Source organism: Athalia rosae, chromosome 7 (genome assembly GCF_917208135.1).
Source record: "Athalia rosae chromosome 7, iyAthRosa1.1, whole genome shotgun sequence".
Classification (NCBI taxonomy): Eukaryota; Metazoa; Arthropoda; class Insecta; order Hymenoptera; family Athaliidae; genus Athalia; species Athalia rosae.
In genome coordinates, this window is record NC_064032.1 from 7,279,999 (window position 1) to 7,303,945 (window position 23,947).

Sequence of the window (23,947 nt, forward strand, 5' to 3'; positions counted from 1 at the left end):
ACTATGTCCTGGAAAACCGTACTGTTTGGTCCTAAGTTCAGAAGTAATTTTGATATAAAGATTAGGAATAAGGTAAGTTCGGTTTATTGAAAGAGGGGCTAGGTGGAGTGGGAGTGCACGTGCAGCTGACAGGGTGCCAATCCAGAAGTCATTGCACTCGCATATCATGCTGATGCAAGCTCGAGCAATGACCGATGGCAATTGAAATAGTCGGGCAGGAGAAAGGATATCGGGTTGCATCCGGTAGAATTGGTGGTAATAATTGGTATGGATTGGGAATTGGTAAGAATAGTTGGGCGAGACGTTTGTACCATGGTCCGAACGTGACAACCCCCCCCCCCCCCCCCCCCGTTAGAAGAAGCATACCGTCGCGGAGCGGTGGTATGGTTCTGTACGCGAATTGTAGAAAAGTGGAATGAAGGAGTGTCTGATTACACCTACCCGTAATAATTCATTACATTGAATTCTTCAAGATAAATGCGCTTATGGTTATTGCGCGTTGAAGCGGGTGAGTATACGATTTTTCTTAATGATAGCTTATCTTGTAATTCATCATCATTCGTATGGTGTAATGCTATCTTATGGTAAATACAATGTTCTTAATATTAGTGTATTGTTTGATATAATTTTGAGAATGCTTTTACTTTTACAGGCATCTTTTTACTCGAATAATGGTGCTTTTTATTACAAATTTGTTGACAATGTTTGATCTTCCTATGTTATGTCAATTCCCTGTAGGCCTAACTTACAGGTGTTTATACAGCTGTGTTTTTGTTTTCGGCTCCGCGCTATTTTCCAATTGATTGCCAGAAAGATTATTGATCAGGGTAATAGAATGAGTCTAAGATTCCGCGTACGTACGGTGGTGTGTAACCTGTATTCATGCTACTCAGAGATTTTCGTAAGACGAGTCTGAGTTCGTGTGTGCGTGTTTTAGTTTATTGATGTGGACTACTTTTGTTTTGCGAAGTGTTAGATATATTTCTGCGTTTATGTCGTTAATTATCCGCTTAATAATGTATGGACCCTTATAGTGATCGTCTAGTTTCGTACGAGCTTCGTTTAAAAGGAATACGTGTGGTCCTGCTTCAAAATGTTGTGTATTCAGGTGTCTATCGTGCAAGATCTTCGACTTCTGTTTGGCTCTGTTCAGATTCTGTGCGGCGAGGTTGCATGCAGTAGTGATATTTTCCATTAAATCGATGACGAATGTGTCGTATGTCAATACAGTCGCTGAGGATGGTGTTAAACTGGTTGGTAATTGTGCTTCTTTTCCGAAAATCAAACGGTGCGGAATGAAGTTTATGCCTTCGTGTTTGGCGGTGTTGTAACCAAATATCGCGGATCTGAAATATTCATCCCAGTCTCTTCCTGTGTCGGTGTAATGTTCAAGATGCTCTGTCAAAACTAAGTGACTGCGTTCTAGTGATCCGTTAGATTTCGGGCGGTAGGGAGTTGTATGAATTTGTTCAACTTTGAATAACCTGCAAATTTGTTTCATTACTGTGCTGATGAAATTTCTTTCCTGATCTCTCAATATAGTTCCGGGTGTTCCGTATCGCGTGATGTATTCTTTTGCGAAGGCCGTTCCTATTGACTGGGCAGTTGCGTCTGGTAGCGGGATCGCGTCGAGGAATTTCGTCAGATTGCACTGAATTGTTAACAAGTATTGCCTATTTAGTTTAGTGATGAAGAGTGGTCCTACGATATCTAGGGCTACTTTATCGGAAGCAATAGCTAGTGTGTCAGTAATGACCATAGGAAATTTTGTCTTGACTCTAACTAATTTTTTCCTTTGACAGCTGTCACATGCTCTGATGTGTTGTTGAATTTCCGAATTCGTGTGTGGCCAGAAGTTGTTTTGCCTGATGCGATTATATGTTTTTGAGACGCCCTGATGACCTCCGAATGGAGAATTGTGGTATTTTTTGACTATATCCGATCGTTAACCTACGTCAGGTTCCGACATGGTGTTGAGGCATAGAGTAATTTGTGTGTCAATCGTGCCAAATACGTAGTTCATCATTCTCATAATTACTGCTTCTCGAAAATCTTCTAGTCCCGTTCCTGTGACAGGGATGGCCAGAGATTTTATTTCGAGTTTTCGTAATAGGGCCGATAAGTTAACCAAAGCATGAAATACGTCGTGTAATCTGTTTGCATCAGATTCCCGTGATTTTACTACTATGGTGAAGATGTGTTTTAATTTTGCGCGTGAAGTGAATATTTCGAGCTTGGGTGGTCTTTGGTTCGCGAATTTTTCGTTATTTATGTAGCCTTTGTTTATTAATTGCTGGTACAGCTCTTTCGTCCAGTTGCTATCTGCCGCTATAAAGTGCGCGTAATTATCCTTCAGCATCAATAGTCCGTCATTGGATACCGCTACGTTTTCAGGTGAAATAATGGTCCCTATTGTTTGCATAAAGTTTTTGTAACTGCGTTCGTTATCATTATTCGCTTCATATTGCTTCAGTGGATCAGGTAGGTCATGGTCGTGTGTACTACCTATGCTCATTTCGTTGGCCGAGATGTCATTTTCAGCTGTCATCTGCATGTCTGCTGAGAGTAGTGGGGGTACCGGAGGAGTCGGAAAAGGATTTCGAGGTGGTGGACGGCGAGGTGGACGACGGGGTGGTGGAGTTTTAGGTTTCAAAAAGATTGCTTTACGACTTTCGGTTGATTTGGATGTGGGTCTTGTTGATTTTGCTATAGCCGCGTTTGATGTAGGAGGGCTTTACGATTCTGTGTACTGAATTGATTACTCATTGTTTTCGAAATTGCAAACCGTGATTTTCAAATACAAATCCTTGTAGATGTACGAGATCATCTGCTTGACTCTGTACCACTGTAATTTGTCTAACCTGCATCCTATTTTTGGTATTGATAAGGTCTTAATCCTGTCCTTGAGTATGACTTCTTTCAGGGTAGTGAGCGCGTCGTATAAAGATTCATATGTCGGTTCTTCGAAATGCCTTGATTTTGTGACTAGATTGTGGATTGTGCGTCGCGGATATGTTGTTGATGCAGTGTGCCATGTTGTCCTTTTGTTTCAATAAATCTGCCTTGATCTCCGACATAAGTTTCACATTAGTTAGCGGTAGAATGTTTACGTCATACATGAACTGGTCGTATGGAGGTGTGTGACCTGGTGCGCGTGTGGAGCTACCTGCTACGTTGCTGTCCGGTGTCGCGTTACGATCAGATGGGTCCACGTTTCTGGCTCCGGGTGTACGTGTGTATTTTACATGTACGTTTCCAGAACGGTGTGTGCTTGTACTGTCATTATTCGATTCTGATTCCTTTGGAGTTTTGCGCGTATATTTCCTTTTCGCAGGCCTTTTTTTGGATGTGGTGGTACTTTCGTCCGTATTGCTTGTGTGACTCTGGAGTCGCGTTGTCCGCGTAATCGATTTTTGTGCATCTCGCTTAGTTATTGTTGTTGTTGTTGTATCGGTTGTGCATGTGTCGGAATCTAATAATAGGTGATCGGTTATATTTTGTTTCTTACGCGGTGCTGGATTGCTAGAGGTTTCGGTTTGTCGGCCTCGTTTGTTTACCCACGGTATCATGGAGATGTCTGTATCGTCGTCCGAGGAGAGTTCACTGATTGTGGAAGGTATATGATCTGTCAGGTGTGATTCTTTTATCAGCTGTTCACGGGGTGCAGGATTTGTCGATTCGTCGGAGAATTCGTGTGGTCCGGTTGGATATTGATGCGCTTCTTCAACACGTTTCGGTGATTCTGATACCGATGTTTCCGTTTCTGGTCTCGGTCTCTTGGCGTCAATGGAAAGAATTTGAATCGGATGAGGTGGTGGGTTTCTTGAGAGCGCGTCGGCGTTAGAATTGGCTCCGCTTTTTTTATACACGATATCATATGAATATTCGTCCAGCGTTAGTCTCCATCGTAGTATTCTCGAAGTCGGATCTTTCACGTTATTAATGCAAATTAGTGATTTGTGATCTGTTACCAAGGTGAATTTTTGTCTGTATACATATGGTCTGAAATGTTTTACCGCGAAAATAATGGCTAATAGTTCTTTGTCCGTTGTGGAATAATTTTTTTCGGCTTTCTGAAGTGTTCGTGATGCATATGCTATAGGAAGATCTCCACCCATCTTGTCCTGACTCAGTACCGCGCCTATCGCGTAATTTGACGCGTCCGTTGTTATGAAGAAAGGCTTTTCAAAATTCGGATACTGTAAGATCGGTTCGGCACATATGGTGTCGCGTAATAGTTCGAATGCTGCCTGATGTTTGGATGTCCAAAGGAATGCGCTATTCTTCTACAATAAATTATTTATCGGTTTAGCGATTTTGGCGAAATTAGGGATGAATCTGCGGTAATATCCGATCAGTCCTAGGAATGGTTTGATCTGCTTTGGATTTCTAGGTGGAAGATATCCTTTTACGGCTGCTGTTTTATCCGGATTCGGTTTTACTCCGTCGCGTGTGATAATGTGTCCCAAGTATGCTACTTCTGTTCGTAAGAACTCGCATTTGTCCGGTTGCAACGGTCAACCTGCGTCAGCTAATCTGGTCATAAGTTTTTTGAATTTCATCGCGTGTTCTTCCAGTGACCTTGCGTAAATTACGATATCATCTAAATATCCGAATACCTCGTTACCCTGTAGACCCGATAGCACTTGGTCCATTAGACGTTGGAATGTTGACGGTGCATTTTTGAGACCGAACGGCATTTTTTTATATTCATAGTGACCGTGGAGAGTTAAAAAAGCTGTTTTTGCGGCGTGGTCCGCATGCATTCGGATTTGATGAAATCCGGGGGCTAGATCGAATGTCGGAAAGTATTTTGCTAAGCCTAGCTGGTCTAAGATATCGGTAATATTCGGCAAGGGGTATGCGTCGCCTACTATTTTGTCATTAAGCTTTCTGAAATCTATCACCATACGCCACTTTCTATTTCCACTAGCGTCTGTCTTTTTAGGAACAATCCACACAGGAGAATTGAACGGAGACGTTGAGTGTCTGATGAAGTCTTGTTCTAGCAATTTTGTAACTTGTTTATTTATTTCATCCTTTTGTGAATTCGGATGTCTGTATTGTTTGGTGTGTATGCGCATTTCGTCTGTTGTGGTGGGAATTGTGTGACTGACCAGATGGGTGTGGCCTAATTGATCACCAGGTAAGAAAAATAGGTGATTGTATTCGATTGCAAGGTCTGTAATTGATTGTTTTTCCTCGTCATTAAGGTGGTCCAACCTCAAATTTTCCGTTCAAACTTTTAAACGATTTGAATCATGATTTAGGTGTATGTTAAGTTCGCGTTGTCCCCTGGGTTTTTGCCTTATTGTTGCGAGAGTTCCGTGTGAGTTGTTGGGTGGTGTTCGTAGTGTCATATCAGCTTCAGGTCTGTGTGTGATGGCGTCGACTTCTTCTAGAGTTACCGTTGGCTGTTTTACTTCCACCGGTGTTCCGTTCGAATTTATGGCGCATGCATATGTGAAGCCTCTATTATTGCTGACTAATGCTTTTCCTAAATAGATATTTATTCCTAACTTGATTTCGTCGATGACCCCTGATTTTACCGATGGATTGGCTACCTTTAAGCGAATGATCTGCGCGGTCCGCGGTGGTATGGTTATTGTTTTGTTGTTCATCATTTTCAGAGGTTCACGGTCGTCCGTAATTATGCAATCGTTTTCAAAAGATATTGTCGCATGCTGTTGTTTCGAAAATTCAATGCTAATGATTCCTTCTCCTTTTATTGGAAATGAGTTCTCGACTATGTGGAATTTGTGGAGCTTGTTACCGATTTGAACTTTAAGCGATCCAATGGTTTGCATTCGTTCCTGTGTTATGCCCGTTAGCGTGGTTAAGTCTTTAGCTGTGCATAGCGCGTCCAAGCTAAGTGCGCGGAGTTTGATAATGTTTACGTCAGCACCTGTGTCTACCAAGAGCGGTGTCTCAGGATTGACGAATACCGTGGCGCGTATTTGTACTGTAGGAGCGTGATTCTGCTGATTCGTAAAAACTTGTGTGAGGTCGCGCGTGTGTGTGTGATTTAAATGAAGCGGTATGGTGCCGGTATTACGAGTATACAAGATATTATTTTTGAAACAAATCGTTGCATTTTCTGTTTCGAAAAAATCTGCACTAAGGACTCCCTCTTCCTTGATTGGAAATGAATCATGCACTAGATGAAATTCGTGTCGCGTGTTAGCGAATTCGAGGTCAATGCTGCCCATTGTTTCTAAATGTGTACCCGTTATTCCAGAGATGTATCGTTTGTCGGTTGGCGTGCACAGTGTGCGTCGGTCTATGCACCCGATTTTCATTAAATTTAGGTCAGCGCCTGTGTCTGTTATGAGGGTAGTGTATCTTTGGACTGTTTGCGGTGATTGTATCATTATGTGAGGAGGTGTCAATTCTGGCGATTCTTTTACTTGTAATACGTTGCTGCTACTGGCGTAGGACGCTGGTCCTGATCTTGGGATATCGACGCGTCCACTCGATCGTCCCGGTTTTCGTTTAAATGACTGCTTCTCGAGTCGTTGCTAAAGTTTGCTTCGCGGTGTTCATTGTAATCATCGCGAGGATCATCGCGTTCATACGGATCTCTTTGTGTGTAATTAACGCGGTGCTGGGCATGTGGACGGTTTTGTTCGCCTGGTACATTTCTGCTTTGATTGTTTTCTCTTTGATAGTTGAACTGTCTGTCGTTGTACCGATTGTTCGCTCCTTGATAATCGCGTGTTGCTCTTGCGTGACCTGGTGGTTCGGGTGCCCTGTAGTTATTATTCCCGCGTCCTTGATAATGATCTCGCGGATTTTGAAGGTACTGGTGGTTTTTGCGCATTCGCGTTCGACATTCCTGGAATGCGTGTCCTTCGCGTTTGCAATACGTGCAGGTGATCATTGTTTTTCGCGGTCTCGCTTGATAATTACCCTAAGTTTGACCCGTACGCGTGTAATTTTCTTGTCTATTTCTTTCTGCGTCTCGTTGCTTCGTCCTGCATTCCCTGACTATGTGACCCGGGTGTCCGCAGTATGCGCACCGGAATGTGTTTTCGCGTCTATTACTAATGTCTCTCCGGCTGTTCTCTGAGGGTGTGAAATTCGGTACTGTTGGCTACCACTCTTTGTATTGCCATGGCTTTATCCATTGCTTCCGCTAGTGTAGTTGGTTTTTCCGCGGCGACTCTACTTTCTATATCGTCTGGAAATCCTCTGATGAAAGAACGCGTAGCCGAAAGTCTAACCTGGTCTAATACATATCCAACAGCTTCGTTTGGGATAGTAGCTTCAGCTACCTCCTCAGCTTCCCTGACTAATTCAGTTACCCTATCACAATACCCAATGACTGTTTCGTTTCGTTCCATCACGCATAGGCCAGTGTCCGCCTGAATTTTATCCAAGGTTTTTTTGGATCTTTATGCGCGCTTAAGGTCTTTAAATGTATCGGCGAGGGTTACCGACTCTGGCTTTATGCGCCTAGCTGCTCCGTCCTCTTATTTGAGCTGCACTAAGAAGGCGAATTGAGAGTGATCTCGCGGGTTTATTCAATTTTGAATTTTATTTACTCGGGTCACGGATTCCCGGTACGACATATTTCTCCCGTTGAATGTCGGAAGTACGGCCGATGCGTGTTGGATCGACATGGAAGAGAAACTTTTATCTTCCTGCTGGTTCATTTTGATTTGCTAACTTTAGATCTATTTAGATAGAGCTGGGCTCTATAATGTGGTGTCAGCTTTTCCTCCGGTGTCCGGGTGCTGAACGAATTGTAGGTTCTCTTTGCTACTGGTAATAATTGTCCGTTGTTATTGATTTCGAGATTTTCCGTCGCTTTGTCGCGGATTGCTTTTATACGTCGCTCTATGGCGGATTGAAGAAATTTTTGTCGCGTTTCTCGCGGATATGATTTAATACGTCGCTCTTTGGCGGATTGAAGAAATTTTCGTCGTGTTTTTCGCGGATATGATTTGATACGTCGCTCTGTGGCAAATTGAAGAAATTTTTGTCGTTTTTTCGCGGTTTGGATTAGTGATTTATGTCACAATTGTTGTTCACTTTAACTGACATGATACTTTCACTAACGGGGTTTTCGTTATCACGAAACTAGCTGTTCGTATGTACGAGGTGCTATCTATGACGGCTGGCAGGTATTGCCACCGGTAAAAAGCTTGTGCAGAGTGAATTTTTACAGATTACAATTGCAACTCACGATTACCACCAACTGTTACGAAATTGGTGTGTTCAAAAAATTAGGTTCGATGATTCCCACAGGAACGAGAAGTACACCGCCGTCACCAATTTGTTACGTAATTGGCGTGTTTGAAGAAATTTATCATTTATTTCTATAACTTCGATGTTTTCTGCAGAAACGAGAAGGTCACCGCTGCCACCAGTTTGTTACGTCGGTAACGCTGCCACCAATTTGTTACTTAGATAAAAGGTACGCCGGCGTTATTATTCAGGTTCGTTCTCGTTTTATGCAACTAAATGCAACTGCAGGAAAGGATTTGAAGTGATGAAGGTGATTGAGAGTTTGTAGATGATTATGATGCGAAGTATATTCATTTGCCAAGCTCGGGGAGGCTTACAGGCGTAATCAGACGTGTTTAAGTCTCGAAGAGTAATGATTATTATTCACCAGGCTCGGGGAGGCTTACAGGTGTTCGATGAATATTTGTACAGTGACCGATCCAGGATTTCGCTATGTGACTAAGGAACTATGTCCTGGAAAACCGTACTGTTTGGTCCTAAGTTCAGAAGTAATTTTGATATAAAGATTAGGAATAAGGTAAGTTCGGTTTATTGAAAGAGGGGCTAGGTGGAGTGGGAGTGCACGTGCAGCTGACAGGGTGCCAATCCAGAAGTCATTGCACTCGCATATCATGCTGATGCAAGTTCGAGCAATGACCGATGGCAATCGAAATAGTCAGGCAGGAGAAAGGATATCGGGTTGCATCCGGTAGAATTGGTGGTAATAATTGGTATGGATTGGGAATTGGTAAGAATAGTTGGGCGAGACGTTTGTACCATGGTCCGAACGTAACATTTCGACAAAACGATTGAAATTAATGAAACTTCAATGTTGATTTCCCCAACAGTCAGTATCTGGCACTTGACACATGAATGCGTAACAGCGCCCATACAGTGACATTTTCGTGAAACCTGACACAGCTTGCGCCCGAATCATTTTAGATCACTCTTTTCGATTTCTTTGTTTTTTTTTTTTGTCTTGAGATTCTGTTTTGTATCGATAGAAAAGTGAGGAGATGCAAAAAGCCAGACTCCGAAAGTATAGTTTTTGAAAATTTGAATAATTTGACACTGATTTTACAGGAATTTTTCCAAGATTGTTAGTCAAGTATGAAAACGAGATTTCAATATTTCATATTTTTTTTTGGTTATATTCCAGTTGGAATAAAATGATCCAATTAGTTCGATCACTGTGTTAATTTGTTGAATGAATCATTAGTACTTCTCTTGGCAAATTTATTCGATAGCAACAATAGGTAGAAAATATTGTTATCTCATTTTCGTATTTAGCTAATAATCTTAGAAGAATCTCTAGAACCAGTGTGAGTTTTTTAAATATTCCAAAACTGCTCGTTCCAGGTTGGGTTTTCTTTTCTCTCTGCGTTTTCTCTCCTATTAGCTAAATAGAAACCTTGAACAATCAGAAGACCCCCGACCCCAGGTCGTCATTGACCTTGTAATGAAAAATCATCAAAGTCGAAGAGACTGAGGCTCGAGGGCTGCTGTGGATGATTCAATCTTGAATATCGTTTATAGTAATTTTTCTTCAAGATCATTGGCTTGCTTTAAAGCGAAGAATGAAGTTCAAACTGAAAGACGCTATTTTGTATCCTATGAATCGCTCTTTCTCAAGAATATAATGGAATTATCGCGTATGTATTCTTGATTTACAATCTTCTGTTCGGAGGTTCTTGCAAGTGTGGCGCTGAAGTAGGGTGTTGAATTGATAATGATTCGGACGATCTCAATACAAAATTCGAGTGTCTTATAATTAATACAGGAGATTGCGAAGCCTGTGGTAAGCGTCAACTTCGCGATGTAAAAAGGCAACAAATAGCTGCTGAGCTTCACCATAAATCAGTAGATGTATTTAGAGCAGAGCAAAGGAGAGCACTGCAACGTCATGGGGATCCAGATCCACCACTTGTATATTCAGACACGGTGCTCAGGACAGCCAAACACCAGTATATCGAATCCAAATATTTACATGAAAACCCGATAGACGCCCTGACGATAATGAAGAGAACAGCAGTAGAAAAAAATATCATTCAGAGTATAGGAAACGATCCCTTTTTTATTCATATTGTTTCCAATCATCAAATAAGACTATGGAATCAATATTCGCAAAAAGTTCCTCTTATGATAAACTTGACATCAGGGATAGCAACGAAAATTTTACACGCACCGGGAGAAAAGTCTCATTCACTATTTTTGCATGTTGCCGTAATTAACTGCGAGTTCGGTCACTTTTCGGTATCCGAAGCTATTACGGAGAAACAGGACTCCGTCACAATTGAACATTGGCTGAAAAGAATTATTCAAACAGCCGGCAATTAGCCGAAACAAGTAGTGCGTAGATGCTTTTTTATCGATGTTCTTGAATATTTTGAAAACCGTCCGAAGGGGCGAATCCTACATTTTTCATCTCTCATCGCTTCATAGTGCCAATTTTCTGTATTTATTCTATCATCCAAAAGAGACGTAGTCGGCTTGTGGTTTTTTCCCAAGTGGCAGCCTAATCTGTTTGGGCTTTGAGAATTCTCTTGAACTGTGCCCGATTCATTCCGTTTTGTCAAACTCCAAATATATTTTGATTCATGTTCAAACTGGTCTAAACGAGTACAGAAAAATTACAAATAACTAATTCGGTATCTGGATTGGATATTAGCGTAATTGCTCATACATATACCATAAACATTCATTGTTGAACAATGACATGAAATTTGTTTGAAAATATATCGACAGAATATTACAGTATTGGAAATAGAGTCCTTCTTATGCTCATTATAGAGATTTTGCAATGTAGCAAACACCAATGTGCATTAACTGAGTCCACCATTTGCAGATCTGTGACTCCTCGAGGGCCTTGCTAACTGCATGTATATCTGCGTATACAAATAATTTAACAATCGAAGAATATTGCAATGCATTTAAAACTGACGCTTCATCAATGTGCAACAAAACGTTAGTATCCATAGACGTAGCTCATTGAATAAAGCTGTGGGCTAATTTTTTGAAATCGAAAAATCGGCGGATCAAAGTCTTTTACTTAGCAAGTATAGGTCGATTGATTTTAAGTGAGAACGAGAAAGATGCCAGAGACTTGATGATAATGCTCCTGACGGTAGTTCTGAGCGAAACTGATGGCGAATTAATTGAAGGCAACAAAGTGACATTATGTGAAAAGTATGAAGATCATTGAGAGCCATTATAACAGGCCAGTTGCCCCAGTACGAAAGGATGTGTGATGAAGTAGAAACGGACACAAAAAGTGACTCTAGAGTTAATGAAGATTCAGACGATAAAAAGGATAGCGTGATTGAAGGCGTAATGAAAGGCAAAAGAGTATAAATACGAAATCCGAAAACTATAAAAACGTTAAAAATGCCGAGTACGCGTTCAATCGCGTGAAAAAAATGGGATTTAGAAATTGAGTCGGAAGTAAAAACGAGAATGAAAGATGAACTTGGCGACTACGACAATGTACATTTCGATCTAAAAATAGTAGAAAAATTGATGAGAGAAGTTAGATATCTACCAATGTGGTCCAATCTTTACAATACAGAGTTTAACATAGATAATGTTCGCCCAAGCTCCAGGGCCGCAGTTGAATGTGAAATAAAAAAAATGAAAAATGATGTACTGAATAAGAAAGAAAAGGATTCGAGAGTAGATGCTACCTTCGGTGAAATTATCAAATTTTATGATGGAAAATTCAGAATCTTATCGGAAAATGATGACATTGAAACTGACGTGACGATAAACGAAATCGAAGCCAATGAAGGAGTTGAAGAAACCAATACGCCGAAAATGTTTGAAATGAAAACGAACAATGACACTGATTCAACAATGAATACCAAACCGAACAAAAAGCCATTTTTAAAAAATGAAGAATCACCATCACATAATAAGAAATCACGGGATTATCCCTTACAATTAAAAAAAGGTGATGATATCGTCGTCTCACAAGTTAGATCGCCAATGCGAGACTTTGAAACATCTGATCTGAAGGTAAGAGTATTCGTCGTAATAACCCCGCCAATTGATTGTGTACAATCATCAGTTACATACTCCTCTATTCCTATACGATGGCTTTACACAACAATGTTTAGCTTGTATGCGAGGTAATCAGCCCGAAGGAGCGCATTCTTGTAGGATATGCCTGGAAAAAGTACACGCACTACCAGGATGTTCGATAGAAATAGAGAAAAAAGAAGGTTATGGTCAGCGAAGATTGTGCATAAACTGCAACAGCTCGAAAGATATTGAGTATAAACTGGCTTCAACTGAAATAGAAAATCACAGAGGCCCAGCACTGAGAGATTTGAAAAATGGTAACCAGAACGTTAAGAGGAGGAACAAATATTTGGGCCAAAGCAAAAATGAAATTTCGGAAATGCTGCTGTATGATTTCAACGATGAAAAAAACTTACCAATTTTAGAAAACGTCAATGCTATGATGATGAGCTTGGTTACGATTAATGGTGCAAAATATTCTTTTAGGCATACGTGTGCAGTAGATAGCATCTTCCAAATTATTTTAGCCGGTGCAATAAATCACATACATTTTCGAGATTACGTATTCACTACAGCTGGAAACAATGAATTATTTGAAATTGTGACTGACAAATTGAAAAACGGGGTAATGGCAAATACTTACAGACTAAGAGGTCGTCCGATGTTGCACTTTAAAGACATGAAAAAATTCATGAAAAGACAATCGAAACCGTTCGATGTGATTCGACTATCAAAGGTCCTGAATACCAAAATATTGTATGTATTATTTTTTATGCGAGATGTCGTAGTTTCAACTATTCAGGCGTATTTCCGACTTATTCGGGAAAGCGAAAGGTGCATATCCCTTCATTCTTCGGTAGGAAGGTGCGCTGGTCGGAAAAACCAGGTTTTGGAGTCAAAAAACTATGATATTGAATTTTATAAAATGCGAGGTGCGTCGTGATGATTTCCCAGCGTAGGGACCCGCCATCTCTATTTGCACCAATTATACACTACTTCAGTCACTTGCTCAACACTTTGACTACCGAGTGCACCATCCTAGCAATTGATGAAAGAGAATGCATCTTTCACTTTTTTGAAAAGCCTAAAATACTCTCGAATACTTGAAACTAGCAAATAACCGAAAACTCTACGCTTTTCGGCTGACCATATTGTTTTTAGACAGGCCCACATACGGTACACTAGTGTGAGAATTTTCCGCTGCACAGCGCGCTTCAACCGCGTATTATGAATCCATTTTGAATTCGTATACGCGGAATTGATATCTGTTGTAATTTCAATCATTCGCATGCCTGAATGTTAGAACAGTTCTGATTCCGCGATTGGCACGAGTCTGATTGCAAAATTTGCAAACAATAATCATGTGAGTAATATTTATTTCAGGATTTCGAAAAACTATAAGCAAGATGGTAGCATATTTCGACTTCATATCAGTAATTCCAGGCATAAAATTGATGGTGCATTCCTACACATCCTGAATCTGGATTTGAATGATAACAAGTTTCAATTCGGTCAAACTATATTACTATAGCATATAAATATTCGTAGAAAAAGATATCACAAACTAACTAAAATAAACAGACCCTATGTATTCCTAATATTCATGCCGTACACGCAGTACATACATTACAAAAAACATAAAACGTCCTGCCAGACAAGTTTCAAAAGTAATAACATTGATATGCATAGTACAACATATTATATCCTTCAAAAGAGATAACAACTTTTTTTACGGCCTTGGCTATTTTCCGAAGAGCATGATCGCTCTTGAACAACTATCGTACACTACATTCGCTTACTTCACAGCTGAGTCGGTGGCAATGGCGTGGGCGAAGACCCGAATTAGAAAATACGGAAAATATTTGAGATGCATGTATATATCCCACCCCATACCCCCAACCCCATCCACTTTCCGTTTCTGAACAACCCACCCACCTGAAAGTGCCAACTGTCGAACCAACGAGCTCGGTACAATGTAAATCACAACCAGAAGTGCAGTTAAATTCTCGGTGGTTCACTTGTCCACATCGGTATTCTCATCCACAAGAATCAGAACTATTCATCCAAAGATGAACAATTTCCCATCTCGTGGATGGAAATACCAATATGAATAAGTCAGCTGCCGAGACCTTGACCTACTGTGAATTTTTGGTCTTGGTTTACAGTTTCGCCAAGTTAGTCCTTTGGGATAACAGAATAAGTTACTTGTAATTCTTACGAGTGAATTACTCTATTATCGCAATAGGAGCTGTTCCCTGATAAGGACGTGCTCCTGGCATCTCCCGCCCCAACCCTGCCCCATCCCCCTTGTCCCCATTGCTCGGCCCTCCCCCCCCCCCCCGGGCCCCTGCCGCGCCACTCCCGAACCCCACCCACGCTTTGCAGCCGGCTTTGCTCCGGCGTCACCCTCGCCCTTCCTCGCTCTTTTCTCCCAGCCGTAGGCACCGTCCCGCTCCGGAAGATGTCGGCCGGCAGGCTTCCCGCGGTGACGGTGAACGTTGTCTGCGGTAGGATGGCGGAGGTGCCGATGGTTTCATGACGGGGGGCCCTGAAAAGATAGAAATATTAGATTATGTTATCGAAAAGTGCGAACTAAAAAGCTTTGTTATAAATCATAAAATTGTAGGTTTTCGTATTTTTCTTTCCGAAAACGTGTGTCTACACAAACAATTATGAAGTTTTATTTTACTGAACCAAGATTGATCGAATTGGGAAGTTGAGTGCTACATAATTTTCCGTCGATGATTTGGTTTTGAAGAGTCACGATTTTTTTGTTATTGAAATCGCGTAGATTTCCGAACTTTCAGAAAAAATAACTGGTGTTTCCATAAACTGTGAATAACAATATAGCAAAGATAAACTTGGCACGCATTTCGGATTGACAAAACGCACGACAATATACCAAAAATGCTATTCACAAGCTAAAGACTTGCTTCCTATGCCTTCGTAACGTGATGCTGTCAATAGGTGAAAAATTTGTTTTTCTGTCGTCAACGCCCAAAAGGAATCGATCATAGGTTGAGTAAATATTAAATCGAGCTCCATTTCCATAAAGCGTGTTCCTGATTGAGACAGAACACGTCATATCCAAAAATATACATGTTACAAATTAGCGAAACAAAGACACGTGCAATAACCAGAAACCGTCCGAGAACGCGTAACATATTTCGTACATACGTCTAATACAACATTGTAATTCAAATTCAACTTAACCGCCTCGCCCTAGAATCAATAATCATTTATTTTTTTCATTTTACGTATTCCGATAACAAGACGTACCTAACGAATCATGCCATAGTACAATAAATATATAACGAATACTTACTCTTTCCGCCGTGAACTTGCACCCACAAGGTTTTGTGCCAGAATGGCGTCCGACTGATGAAAGCAGGCATTTTGTACCACGACGTCGCTGCCGTGCATTGTGAAAGCCAATGCCATGCATCGAAACGGTACTGCGAATGCGCTGCCGAATCACAGCCGTTATCGTTTGAACCGCGAACGAATAATATCATCTGTTTATGCCGAAGTTCAGCACCACGCTCTGTAAGCGTAATGTCTGTACTTATTATGGTGATCACAACCACTTATTACATCGAAATAAAGTGACGAATTGTTGATTGTGTAATAATGCCTATTAAGCAAATTAATTCACGCTGGTATTCGGTGCGACGTTGGAGCCGCAATGAATATTGGGTACAAAGGTCAGATATATTTCTTTATTTATCCAAAACTGGGGCACTCATGCTTTTCCTCAGTGAAACCTTTGTGGTCAAAAATTTAGGCGGATACCTTAGTTAGGAGCTATCGTCTGGTGATCTGTGATCAATGATGATTAGTTTCCATTTACTCTTAAGCGAGTGGAACCCTTTCAGATATTGAGTAGCATAATTTATAAAAATTGGGATTTCGGCGAGAATTGCTAACCCTGACATTTGGGTATTCCTCCAAAAAATGTCATCAAGTTTTCCAAAAAATTTTTGACCGAAGAATGGAGACAATCTGGAAATATCTTGAATTCAGTTCGGTCATTATCAGAATAGTCACTGCTAGTCGAACGAGCAAATTTTATTTGTGGTTCTGTATCCGAGTGCAACGTCTTGGCTTTCGATTTTTGCCTGCGACAAACTTCTCGTGCGGAAAATATATTTTACTTTACGAACATCGACGGAGCCGAGATTCACGTGAAAATGAAATCAAAAATCCGTCATATATGAAACCGAAACCGGTCATTTTGAGTAGGTTTCTCACCGAAATGTCCGAGGAATTGTCTGATAAAATATGTTCATACAATAGTGTCGAATAACGTCCGGAATTACCGAAAATGTTTGTAAAAAAAAAATCCCCGCTGAATCACTAGAAGCGTTTCAATTACGTGAAAGTAATTGTAGAATAGATGAATGTAGATCGGAACTACTTGTTCTTTCATAGCGGGTATCAAATGTGGGTAATCATTGAAACGTGGGGTTCACCCTATTTCCAGCAAACAAAACACGGAAAACGACTATATGTAATTTTTGATTCAGATTTATTTACGTGGAGTGCGCATTCGATGCGAAAAATACTGAAATATCAAAAAATAAGAATTTCAAACAGTTCCTGCAAAATTTCAACACCAAATAATCGTAACTTTCATGTTTTGAATACAAATCTTCGAACTCTCAATTTTCACAAGTTTGAACGTATTTCTCACGTGAAGGAACATCAGAAAATTGTAATCCACGACACAATTCAGTAATATCGAAATTTCCGAATTTTTATTTATTTTCAAATTTTATCATAACACTATTTCATGAACAACAGTACTGTTAAAATTTCAAAAAATCTTTATAGTACAGAGAATTGAGTCAAATATTTGTCGAATATGTCTTATTAACTGAAATATATATTTATTAAATATTCATTCTATTCATCAAATTCGATGTATGATTAATATTCCGAGTTCATAAAGATGATGGTTTTTCGTGCTGAAAGAATTCAAGAAGTTCTAGAAATATCCATTTTTCGTCATCGCTCTTCTTCCCCATCAATCCGCACTCGACATGAACGATTCAAAAAAAAAATATGAATGTTAATTCTGACATTTGCTGTGATCGACAATAGGGTGGACAGTTGTGTCATACACGAAATCGGCGTGCATTGTTTCTTTTACAGAAGAAAAGATGCACGGAGACGAGTGGCGGAGGATGCCCAAGTTGCGGATATTAATGTGCATCCTGCTGCCGATGTGCAGATCCGTGACGAACGTCAATACACGCTTGACAAGGATGAAGGGGCTTCGCAGAATGTTCGCATTCATGCTGCGCTTGACGATATGGGGCTCAGAAATGATTCGGAAACATTACCTCCGTGCGATACAAAATTGTCAACCGAAGAGCTGATCGCTGTGCTGGAATCCGAAAACGACGATAACGAGGCATTTCCGAATTTACTTGTGGAGAGAACTGAGAATATCGATCAGAATTCAATTGATCGAGTAACAAAAAGCCTCCAAGGTAGACAAATCGTAGATTTCGCATATATGTTTTGGGATCTGCTCATCAAATTCGAAAATCACTGCAGAGGTGTTCAATGCTGCTTCCGAGATCTTGCCATGACAGGATCGCAACGTTTCGGACTGGAAAAGAAATTCATATTCACGTGTAGAATGTGCAATTATGAAGACCATGTCTGGAGTGAGGCGCAAGACGAGGCGTGCATGGACGTCAACCGTAGTGCGGTGGCCGGTACCATCGCGATCAGGACCGGCTTCAGGCAGTTGCAGGAACAGCTCGCGGCAATGAATATTTCGTATATAAAATTACCACGACAACTTATCGGTGGGATTTGTAAAAGCAACTGCCAGCGAAATAAAACTTGCGGCCAGAGAGGAAAAACGGTTGGCCGTGGAAAGGAGCGACGTCGTTGATCGAATTGTCTACCCTCTCTATCGAGGCGTATCTGTGAGCGTCAGAGTGAATAAATACTTAACAAACACATTAAATCGTTGTTGATAATTTTTTCCTACACCAAGAAATTGTTTCTTCTATTCTCGTGAGAATTTCGGTCTACAAAAATCTAATGCTTGTTGATTGGCTAGAGGGGCATGGCTCCGTGTCGACTGAGTCCCTCCCATTCTGAACACATGAGGTAATACATCCTGTATATCGTCGTTTCGGAGTTGCCTCCAAAGTATCCAAGACCCTGGAGACTTTTGATTAACCTTTGTCTTCATTGTCGAAGAAAAGAGGGAGAGAAGAAAAATGTCATTTTTTTATTTTTAGTTTAACAGATAAGTTGTCACAAACAAATTGAATTTTTGATTATTCTTTGAATTGAAACAAAAACAACCGTGTTTGCTATTGTTCTAAGCCCACCTACTCTATTCGCTTATTATTTCTTTATCATATGTCGCCACAGAGTGATATTAAATATGGCCGATTGCGGCAGGATGTTTAGTCTTCAGGTTTAATTCGCCGAAGTATTCACCGGCTAAAATTCGTAGTGGCTGACTATCGCCATATTGGTTTAACCACCTCGGAACGGCCACTCTCAATTCTCTCCTCGAACTAGCAACACTTATATTTGTAAAGAACTCAATTTCATCTGCTCACAAATAAAGTCCCAACCATTCAGATCTTGGATTTCAACCCTCTACCAGTTAACAACAACGTTATCAACAGACGTTATTTAATTAACTTGGGATCAGTAGCTTTAACTAGAATTCTGGAAAATGGCACCCATCGCGAAAGATCTTGCTAAACTTCTTTCAACGTTTAATGGATTACGAGGCGTCCCCATTTGTGAATTCATTGATAACTGTGACCGCGCCTTTAAACGATGTCCAGACTCCGAGAAGGAGGAGCTCTATGAGCCCGTATACAGCAAGATCACTGGTAGTGCGTATAGGAGAAGTCAGGGTAGAGTTAAAGAGGACTACCAAGACCTCAAAAATGAATTATTGACAATATACGAGGAAAAGGGTACAAATAGGCAATGGGAACTAGAGCTAAGCATTTGCAGGCAACGTGCTGGAGAATCAATCGATTCTTTTTACCAGAGAATCGAAGGTTTATGCATAAAAATTATAGAATCAGGCCCTGCTAAAACTAAGTCAGATAAAGAATTCTACCATAATCTGATCACTACAAAAGCTAAAGATTGTTTTATAGCCGGTTTGAATGAAAAAATACGCGATATGTTAAGGATAAGGAACCCCAAAGATTTGATAAAAGCATACCAAATAGCTTCAGACGAAGAAAGACTGAAGATAACTGAAGATTGAATAAGCCAATTTTTCAAATCAGTTACTTTGGATAGAAGTAAAATTACTTGTCAACACTGTGATAAGACAGGACATTCAATGAAAAATTAATTCAAATTAGAAAAAAACCAAATACCAGAGGCTATTAATGCATGTACAAATGACGAATGCGATGAATATGAAGAACCATCCGAACCTGATCCTCAAGAAATAAATTACTGCTCTCAAAATTGTTCAGAACTAATAAACGAGTGCTGCATTACAGAAGAAATTACTTGCGATGAATGTCATCGAGTTTATCCAGTAGACAGTAACAGATTAGCATGTCTCTTTTGCAAAAAGCCAGGACACGTGCAAGCTAATTGCTTCAAAAGAAGAGCCATGCTAGCCTCTAAGCCTACTCCAAATAATGTCAATCAACAACCAAATTTTGTAAATCGGACAGCGTTAGTGAGCGGAACGAGGTCCATGGTAGGAGGAACCCGCTCAACCAAAACAACGAAGGATTAGAAATGATAAAGCATGAGATCAGCCTTTGAAAATCACCTAACAATGTAATTCTTTCCGTACCCGAGTTGAACCAATCTCAAAATTTGTTTATGGTAGACACTGGAGCTTACCCATGTCTTATAAAAAAAAAATTCATCTCGCAACAATCTGATATGAATCTTGATGAAAAAATCAAACTAAAGGGATTAGCTAGTGATTCACAAGCGTTTACAATCGGAACGATCGAACTTACTCTTAATTGCGGAGAGGAAATAAGACCAATTGAATTTCATGTTGTAGATGATACGTTAGGCTTTGCTCAAGATGGCCTCATTGGAAATTACCTCCTAACAAAATTCAATAACGCTGCAATAAATTACAAACATCGAGGTACAGAAAAATCAGAATTACTTTTGGGCAGTCGTAGGTACAAATTGATTCAGCAGAGGAAGTTATTGATTCCCGCCAGAACCGAAATTTTAGCTGACATCCCCGTTGTCAGTGAAATGTCAATGTCCGATGGCAGATTAGGAAAAACAGGAATAAGACCGGGAATCTTTATGGGTGAAAGCTTCGTGAAAATTCTACCGAATATGACGGCAATTACGAGTCTAATAAATTTTACTGAAAAGGACTGTATCGTTGAAATCGATCCACAACGAGCCTTTGAAATTAGCGATAATACTGCGAGTAACACGGAAACGATTAATGTCATTAATGAAAATCATTCGGCTAATAGAATAGACAAATTGAAAAATTTCTTGAAATTAGATCATCTCAACCCGGAAAAGAAAGAAAGTATATTGGAATGTTGTACCAAATTTAATGACCTTTTCTACTTAGAAGGAGATATCTCACCAGGAACCAACACGTGTTCTCACAAAATAAAGCTTACGGACGAAACGCCTGTCCACATTAGACAATACAGATATCCGGAAATTCATAAAACGGAAGTAGACAGATAAATGACAGATCTTTTGGAAAAGGGAATAATGAAGGATTCCGAATCACCTTGGAATTCGCCTATTTGGATAGTACCTAAAAAGTTGGATGGATCGGGAAAAAGGAAATGGAGAATAGTTGTGGATTACCTTAAATTAAACGAAAAGACGATCGGTAACTCCTATCCTTTTTCAAATATAGTTGACATTCTCGATTAGCTGGGCAACTCGAAATATTTTACCATACTTGATATGGCCAGTGGCTTTCATCAGATACCAATGGATCCTTCTGACACTGGAAAAACCGCTTTTTCAACTTCTAGCGGACAGTTTGAATATATCCGCATGCCCTTCGGATTAAAAAATGCGTCTTCCACTTTCCAAAGGTGAACTAATACCGTTCTGTCGGGCTTACAAGGATTGAAATGTTTAGTATATTTGGATGACATTATAATCCATGCAAACTCACTCCAAAACCATAATGAAAAATTTGAAGCTCTATTACGAAAATTAAGAAAATATAATTTACGACTACAGCCGGATAAGTGTGAATTCCTTCGGAAGGAAGTAACTTATTTAGGACATCTCATATCTGAGGACGGGATAAAACCTGACCCAAGTAAAATCAAGGCGGTTGAAGAATTCCCTACGCCAAAAACTCCAACCAACATAAAATCTTTCCTTGGATTAGTAGGTTACTACCGACGGTTTATCAATAATTTCTCATCAATTGCAAAACCAATGACAGAATTATTACGGAAAGATAAACCATTCGAGTGGACATCTCTGCAACAGAAATCGTTTGAGGAATTGAAAAATGCATTGGTATCTGATTCTATCCCGATATACCCAGATTATGCACAGACTTTTAATCTAACTACAGACGCCAGCAGCACAGCTGTCGGTGCAATCTTATCGCAAGGCGCACCAGGCGACGATAGACCCATAGCGTACACGTCACGAACCCTGAACACAGCTGAAACAAACTACTCGACGATCGAGCGCGAACTTTTTGCAATAGTATGGGCCGTACAGCACTTCAGACCCTACCTTTTCGGTAGAAAATTTAAAATATTCACAGACCATAGACCTTTGACTTGGCTTTTCAACGCCAAAAATCCAAATAGTAAATTGGTTCGATGGCAAATTAAACTCTCGGAATACGAGTACGAAATTCGTTATAAACCAGGAAAGAAGAACCAAAATGCAGATGCATTGAGTAGAAACCCTATAGAACCACACGCAGACATAAGCCAGGTTCACGTGACAAATTCAGAACGTTCCTTTCCAAGGTACCCAGACTATTCGAACATTGTAAAAACAACGATAATACAAAATCCAAACATCATAGAGGTTCATGATGACTTTTTTAATCGAAATGACAATTATGCACACACTGTCTCTACGGACTTTGAAATGAATAAAGGGATAGCTCTAGAATTCAAAACTGGATACGGTCATGTCGAGCAACTCAAGGACCAATTCGCTCTTTATTCGACCGCGAAACTACAACTGTCAGACCGTAATATATATTACCTAATGACCAAGCAAAATTATTGGGATAAGCCAACCTATGAGGATATTTACATTAGTTTGATAAATTTCAGGAAAATGTTAGAATTAGATTCCATTAAATCTGTTTCTATGCCAAGAATAGCTTGCGGACTTGATCGTCTAGCTTGGCATAAGATTCGTACTATGCTGCGATACGTATTTCAAGGATCTGGTATTAAAATTTCAATTTGTACAAACCTTAAAACAAATCTGACACCACATCAAACTGAAGATATTATCAAAGAATACCACAACAGTCCTTCAGGTGGACACCAAGGTGTAAGCCGAACTATAAATCGAATCAAAGAAAGGTATCATTGGGATTCGATGAAACATGACGTGAAGAACTACGTGCGAAATTGTATAACCTTTAAAAAATCTAAAACCGATCGACGAAAGACCAAAATGCCCATGAAAATTACGACAAGCAGTAGTAAGCCATTTGAGAAGGTTTTCTTAGACATAGTGGGACCACTTCCTACTACTAAATCCGGACATAGTTACATACTCACTTTACAGGATGACCTCACTGAATTCTCGCAAGCCTATCCTTTAAGAGCGGCTCCAGCTGAACACACAGCCGAGGCTTTTATTGGAAATTTCATTTCCAATTACGGAGTTCCAAAATCTATTCTGACTGACCAAGGTACTAACTTCATGAGCGAGCTTTTCACTCAAGTTACGAAAATACTGAAAATCAAAAAATTAAACTGTACCGCATACCATCCACAGACTAACGGTGCTCTTGAACGGAGTCATGGTACCCTCAAGGACTATTTAAGATGTTCGTCAGCCATGGATAATTGGAACAAATTTCTATCTATGTATATTCTCGCTTACAACACAACCCCGCATACAATAACCAAAATCTCACCTTACGAACTCATATATGGACAGATAGCTAGAATTGCTTACAGAGTAGCGCACGACCCAGAGGAAGAAACATATAAAGATTACGCTTGACGACTTTCTGAAAAATTAAGCGATAGCCAGAAAATCGCGAAAGAAAACATCATCAGTTCTAAAGAGAAATCAAAATCAAATTATGATCAGGTAATAAGACCCCAAACCTCTAAACCAGGGGATCTAGTCTTGGCAGCCAACGAGACCGCAGGACCGTTAGATCCGAAATTTCATGGACCTTATCTAATTACCAAACAGATTAATGAATTAAATTTTGAGTTAAAGATTAAAGGCAAATTAAAAATTTTACATGCAAACAAACTGAAATTATATCACGAGACTGTTGTCTGACTGCTTTCAGGCTTCTCGGAACCGTCCAGGGAAATTATAAAGACATACTATACGAAAATTCAGCTGGACTTTACTATGAAGAGGTTGGAACAGTTAAGTTATATTCAACTGAGTGGCGAATAGTAACTTTTCTTGACTTGAGTCATTTTTTCGACTAATTAGACAGAATAGCGATACTCTCGGAAAAGGTTAAAGCAGCGTGCAGGACGGATGGTAGTAG

The 23,947-nt window shown here is 40.1% G+C and overlaps 2 protein-coding genes across 2 annotated transcripts; one reads left to right on the forward strand and one right to left on the reverse strand.

Moving 5' to 3' along the window:
• Positions 1-14,282: 14,282 nt before the first annotated feature.
• Positions 14,283-15,687, reverse strand: LOC125501751. Its single transcript, XM_048658380.1, has 3 exons — positions 15,572-15,687; positions 14,476-14,794; positions 14,283-14,381 (listed from the first exon to the last, which is right to left on the reverse strand). The coding sequence occupies exons 1-3, from the start codon at positions 15,685-15,687 to the stop codon at positions 14,283-14,285; spliced, it is 534 nt and encodes a 177-aa protein (XP_048514337.1).
• Positions 15,688-15,820: 133 nt separating this feature from the next.
• On the forward strand, positions 15,821-18,177 carry LOC125501955. Its single transcript, XM_048659190.1, has 2 exons — positions 15,821-15,950; positions 17,401-18,177. The coding sequence occupies exons 1-2, from the start codon at positions 15,877-15,879 to the stop codon at positions 18,152-18,154; spliced, it is 828 nt and encodes a 275-aa protein (XP_048515147.1). The 5' UTR covers positions 15,821-15,876; the 3' UTR covers positions 18,155-18,177.
• Positions 18,178-23,947: the final 5,770 nt, after the last annotated feature.